Source organism: Oncorhynchus nerka, linkage group LG18 (genome assembly GCF_034236695.1).
Source record: "Oncorhynchus nerka isolate Pitt River linkage group LG18, Oner_Uvic_2.0, whole genome shotgun sequence".
NCBI classification, from domain to species: Eukaryota; Metazoa; Chordata; class Actinopteri; order Salmoniformes; family Salmonidae; genus Oncorhynchus; species Oncorhynchus nerka.
In genome coordinates, this window is record NC_088413.1 from 80,770,484 (window position 1) to 80,777,052 (window position 6,569).

A 6,569-nucleotide genomic window follows, 5' to 3' on the forward strand; every position below is an offset into this window, starting at 1 on the left:
GCTTCAGTAAAATACACCACCAACACCACCCATCACCACAGGGCTTCAGTAACATACACCACCAACACCACAGGGCTTCAGTAAAATACACCGCCCATCACCACAGGGCTTCAGTAAAATACACCACCAACACCACAGGGCTTCAGTAAAATACACCACCAACACCGCCAACACCACAGGGCTTCAGTAAAATATACCACCAACACCGCCCATCACCACAGGGCTTCAGTAAAATACACCACCAACACCACAGGGCTTCAGTAAAATACACCACCAACACCGCCAACACCACAGGGCTTCAGTAAAATACACCGCCCATCACCACAGGGCTTCAGTAAAATACACCACCAACACTGCCCACCACCACAGGGCTTCAGTAAAATACACCACCAACACCACAGGGCTTCAGTAAAATACACCGCCAACACCACAGGGCTTCAGTAAAATACACCGCCCATCACCACAGGGCTTCAGTAAAATACACCGACCAACACTGCCCACCACCACAGGGCTTCAGTAAAATACACCACCAACACCACAGGGCTTCAGTAAAATACACCACCAACACCGCCAACACCACAGGGCTTCAGTAAAATACACCGCCCCACCACCACAGGGCTTCAGTAAAATACACCACTAACACCGCCCATTAGTGACATGTATAGCTATAACCATATAGATATAAATATATCTCTATCAGGATTTGGGTCAATTCCATTTCAATTCGAGCCAATTCAGGAAGTACATTGAAATTCCAATTCTCTTCCATTTTTCAACAAGGATTTGGAATTTGGGAACTTGATTTTTACTTTAATGAATTGACTGGAATTTAAATGATCTCTGCATGTATAATGCTCTGATTATGCTTATTAAAAAAACAACAAGGTTGTATGTACTTTGTCTGAGGCCCGGGTATGTCTGATACATGAGAATTATCACCAGAATATGTGCTGCAGCTGTTCAAGGTGAAGCCTATCTATTTGTATAGCCTGTTTGTGCTATCATACCAACTCCTTGGCATTCATTGTCAATGGGGCGGCAGGGTAGCCTAGTGGTTAGAGCATTGGACTAGTAACTGAAAGGTTGCAAGTTCAAACCCCTGAGCTGACAAGGTACAAATCTGTCGTTCTGCTCCTGAACAGGCAGTTAACCCATTGTTCCTAGGACGTCATTGAAAATAAGAATTTGTTCTTAACTGACTTGCCTAGTTAAATTAAGGTTAAAAATAAATGAATAAATAATGCCAAGAGGACAACGGGGTACAAAGCAGGATCCATCAGATCAAACCTAAATATTACGATTATATACTTTCTATTTCTTTTTTTCCTCCCCTTGTGTTTTATATATATTTACTATGAGGTTGGAATAATACTGTGAAAATCGTGAACATGATGATAATGCATTTTTTTTTTTTTTGCGTGAGAGCTGTTTGAAAAGACCGCCTGAAATTGTCAGCCCGTTTCGTTCCCATGGCGACGTCACCAGGCGGTTAAAAAAAGAAGCCCCATTTAGGCTTGTCCAATTTGGCCCCTCACTCAGACCACTCTCAGACAGTCCTAGCAAAACTCTTTGCTTAAGAAATTGCTCTTTGACCAGTTTTAATTGAAAACAATCCCAATAAGGTACTTCATTGTTACCTAGAAATTATTTGATTTTGAGAAAAAAAAATTGGCTGCATTGAACCTTTAAATGATCTAGAAAATCAATCGTTTTTTTAATGGTTGTTTAACAACATTAGGGGCAGCAGGGAGCCGAGCGGTTAAGAGCATTGGGTCAGTAACCGAAAGATCGCTGGTTCGAATCCCTGAGCCGACTAGGTAAAAAAAAAAAATGTCAATGTGCCCTTGAGCAAATCACTTATCCATAATTGCTTCGGTAAGTTGCTCTGGATAACAGGGTCTGCTAAATTATGTAAATGTTAGCTGGCTAACTCATGGCCTGCTAGGTATTATGCCCTCTTATCTGGGACCACTAGGATCTATTGTCCATAGAGAAACATCTGTATTCTACATTACTAACGTGTCTCATAAGCTATTGTTGAAATCATTTGGAGATTTGACTCAATGTGTGCGTTGTGTTTTCGCGACGAACTTCACTGCATTTTGTCTTGACTGACCAAACCAACCGAAAACAGGCCCTGGTGGCATGTCATAGTTTATTTTGTCTTGACTGACCAAACCAACCGAAAACAGGCCCTGGTGGCATGTCATAGTTTATTTTGTCTTGACTGACCAAACCAACCGAAAACAGGCCCTGGTGGCATGTCATAGTTTATTTTGTCTTGACTGACCAAACCAACCGAAAACCAGACAGACTGGTTCTAGTGACTTCAGACAGACTGGTTCTAGTGACTTCAGACAGACTGGTTCTAGTGACTTCAGACAGAAGGGTTCTAGTGACTTCAGATAGACTGGTTCTAGTGACTTCAGACAGACTGGTTCTAGTGACTTCAGACAGACTGGTTCTAGTGACTTCAGATAGACTGGTTCTGTTCCATCTAGTGACTTCAGATAGACTGGTTCTAGTGACCTCAGATAGACTGGTTCTAGTGACCTCAGGCAGACTGGTTCTAGTGACCTCAGATAGACTGGTTCTAGTGACTTCAGATAGACTGGTTCTAGTGACTTCAGACAGACTGGTTCTAGTGACTTCAGATAGACTGGTTCTGATCCATTTGGTGACTTCCTACCTAGCCTTGTTGCAGTGTGCCACCTGTGCGTGCCAAATGGCACCCTATTCCCTATCTAGTGCACTACTTAGCACCCTATTCCCTATGGGCCCTGGTCAAAAGTAGGGCACTTTTGGCATATGGCACCATTTCAGACACTGCTAAACCATGCAGTTCAATGGCAAGGCAGGCTCATTATAATCTGTCTCACCGTGACAACTACCAAGAGGAGAAGGTATGTGTGGAGTCATCCTCTCACTCAGCTATGCTCTTCTCTTCTCCTCTCGTTCAGTTAATAGACTCAGTAAGAGATATTACCATAACAGATGACGTTTCTATTTGAATGTGTTCTGTTGAACGATTGAAGTCACTTGAGAATTCTATGTTTTTTAAATTTTTGCAACCTCTCTTTAGAGAGAGCCATGGTATTAATTGAGTTCTTCCGAAATGTGATTGGTTGGCATGTGCTTTTAATAGTTTTAGAGCCTAATTGGTGGTACTAAAGCATGTGAAATACAAAAACAATGACTGTAATCGAGAATATAAGTCCTTCATAAAGTAACAGTTGGTGTTTTCTTAAAGATACTCTTGTAGAATGAATTTCCCTGCTTGCATTTACAACAAAAAAAAGCACAATTAGCTTTGCTATTATTCAATTAAAACAAATACAGAAAGCATTGTCTTTTATAAAGTAAGCCTTTTATCATATTTTGTGACATGCTTTTTTTAAAAGTGTCATGACAACGAGCAAATATGTGCCCTTACAACGTAAACACGGTTCAATTCAATCTATAAATATAGTCTTTATATATCTATTATAGGTAACGGTAAGACCCAAAGATTTTCAAAACTAAATAATCTATAAATATAAAAACTAAAACAAGTGTTAGCTCGGTTTCTAACAGTGCGAGGTTGGGGAAAAAGTGATTCCTTAGCCTTGTTTATACCTCGGGGTTCCCGAGTGGCACAGTGGTCTAAGGTGTCACTACAGACCCGGGTAGGTGCACAATTGGCCCAGCGTCGTCCGGGTTGTCCTTGTCCCATCGCGCACTAGCGAGTCCTGTGGCGGGCCGGGCGGTGTTTCCTACCACACATTGGTGCGGCTGGCTTCCGGGTTAAGTGGGACAGTGTGGCTTGGCAGGGTTGTGTTTCGGAGGACGCACTGCTCTCGACCTTCGCCTCCGTACAGGAGTAGCAGCGATGGGAAAAGACTGTAACTACCAATTGTCGGAGAAAAAGAGGTCAAAATTAAAAAACTAACTTTTTATTATTTTTTAAATCCAGGTCTGTCTACATTTGTAAGATATCCGGACACAATGCCTGTCTGAGGCCACGTCTAGACTTCACAGTTCATGCAGCTTTATTATTCTGATCACTGAATTCTGATCACTGAGTTCTGATCACTGAATTCTGATCACTGAGTTCTGATCACTGAGTTCTGATCACGGAATTCTGATCACGGAGTTCTGATCACAGAGTTCTGATCACGGAATTCCGAAAGCGTCATGCGTCTACACCTCTACATTTAAATGTGTCTACCGTGTCCATAGTGTGTCCAGATTCCTTTTTCCTGCACCATATTCAAATTCTCCAAATGGTGGAATAGGCAAAATATGATAACAACACAACAACTGATGTCAGTAGCTAACTAGCCCGCTAACCTCTGTAGCTAGCCAGGAATCTCACAAGCAACGCTAAAAGGGTTTGCAAAAGGGTTCGTATGACTCTCACCCCCCACACAAAAAATCTACAAATATTAGCTATTTATGAAGACAGCAAACACGTTCCTCACACGCTAAAAACAAATTTCCTCCGAAGTTATAATGAAAAGAAAAACCTTTCGGTCCCAAAACATATGTTTTCCGGAGACTTGTGGGAGGAGTGCTGATGACGTCTCCCACTGTAGCCTGATTACGTCCACACTGAGGAGAAATCCCCTGAAGTGGTCAGTCTGATCTGAACACCATCCTGAAGTGGTCAGTCTGATCTGAACACAATCCTGAAGTGGTCAGTCTGATCTGAACACCATCCTGAAGTGGTCAGTCTGATCTGAATACCATCCTGAAGTGGTCAGTCTGATCTGAACACCATCCTGAAGTGGTCAGTCTGATCTGAACACAATCCTGAAGTGGTCAGTCTGATCTGAACACCATCCTGAAGTGGTCAGTCTGATCTGAACACCATCCTGAAGTGGTCAGTCTGATCTGAACACAATCAGACCACAAAGCCACTTTTGTGCGTCTAGACCCGTCTTTTAAATCCGAGCTTCGTATTCTGATAGCAGAAGTCGCATGTAAGTGTCAAGTGTAGACATGACCAGACAGCAGCCCTCTGGGCTTCCTAACATGTCCACTATAAGTGTTCAAGTGTAGACACGATCCGGACTACCTCCGGAGAAGATCTAATCACAATATCAATGCTATTTTAATTGTCTACACTTGTCTAAAAATGTGGGCAACATTGGAATGTGGACAAGATCTGGACAAAGAACACATGGTAGAACCAGGTATAAACCAGGGGCCCCAGGTGTTAGAAACACATCTTGTGTACAGTCACTTACAGCCAAATGCTTCATTCAGTGTTTTCTGTTACTCTGTCACCATCAGAAGTGTTGTTGGCCTTATTTACACTTTGTGCAATGTTTTGGACTGGCAGTGATGTGCATTATCCATCTGATTCCGTGTTGACCAACTTAGTCATAGACATAAACTTTGGAGATGTTGACCATCACCGAACGGCAGCTGCGCCATTTCAGTTGTATGAACTGTATCTCTATACGACATATAGTCGTTTTGTGTATAGTAGTAAAATACGCCCATTGGTATGAATCACATAATTGTCAGGAAGAATAAGAAGATGGATAAAAGTGGCTGTGCAAGTGTTGTTGGCCTTATTTACACTTTGTGCAATGTTTTGGACTGGCAGTGATGTGCATTATAATAATAAGAAGATGGATAAAAGTGGCTGTGCTAAAGCATATCTGTAAATATCCTTTAAAACACCAAGGCCGGGATTCAAACCAAGCACGCTTGTACAATGCAGCTTTTAAAAGGTCATGTTACCACATTTACAGATATTGCATTCAAGGTGAGCACTGCAGATGTCGGCTCAATTGGAAATTACCCCAAAAAATGTCAAGCGCGGTTTCGGATTGAATCCCGGCCCAAGACTTGTGGTGTACTAGGTCTGGGTGGCACATGAAGAAAGCACACATTTTACGTGAAGTGAGAAGTGAGTTATTAAAACAGAAATTGATTTAGTTGGTTGTTTATGTGGTTTCTTTCTTCTCCCTCTGGGCAGAACGACGGATCTTCATCTCAGTCAGCTGGATGTAACGGAGAACATTGGTGTCTGGAAAGACCAAGACAGAAAATATTATATTGATAAGTCATTTATTAATCATTACCTCATATCAGTATCATTCTGAACGTCACAGACTCCACAAGACCCCCAGCCTTTTCTTATTATTCAGTTCTACACACAATTTATTTAATTATTTATTTACTAACTAATAACACAGAATACACACTTACATGAGACAAAAGTCCCTAGTGGACTGACAAGATACACAATGGAGAAGGGGTGGGGAAAGAGAACGATAGAGAAAGGGACATTTATCGTTGATACATTCTATAACTATTCTCACTCTGTTGAGAGTTAGAGTTTCTAACCATTTCCACGTGTAGCCACAGCTGCACGCTTTCGTGTCTTAAGAGTTTCAACCATTTGTAACGTTTAGCTTCAATGTCTGCGTGTTAATTCTGGTCGAAAAAGGTGGTCCCATCACACTGACACGCTCTTATGACCTCATTCGGGGGCGTGGCTTAGTTAATGTGCAACGGACATGAAAACTATTGATCTCGTGTGAAAACTCAAATCACATTCATATCTTAACAAAAAT

The 6,569-nt window shown here is 41.8% G+C and overlaps 1 protein-coding gene across 1 annotated transcript in view; it reads right to left on the minus strand.

The window, feature by feature from the left end:
- Positions 1 to 3,348: 3,348 nt before the first annotated feature.
- Positions 3,349 to 6,569, minus strand: part of LOC115123352 (tetratricopeptide repeat protein 9A-like) — a 9,575-nt gene continuing 6,354 nt past the window's right edge. Inside the window, exon 3 of the mRNA XM_029652689.2 lies at positions 3,349 to 6,019. Within this exon, the coding sequence (XP_029508549.1) occupies positions 5,937 to 6,019 (83 nt within the window). The 3' untranslated portion in view covers positions 3,349 to 5,936. The remainder of the gene's footprint in view (positions 6,020 to 6,569) is intronic.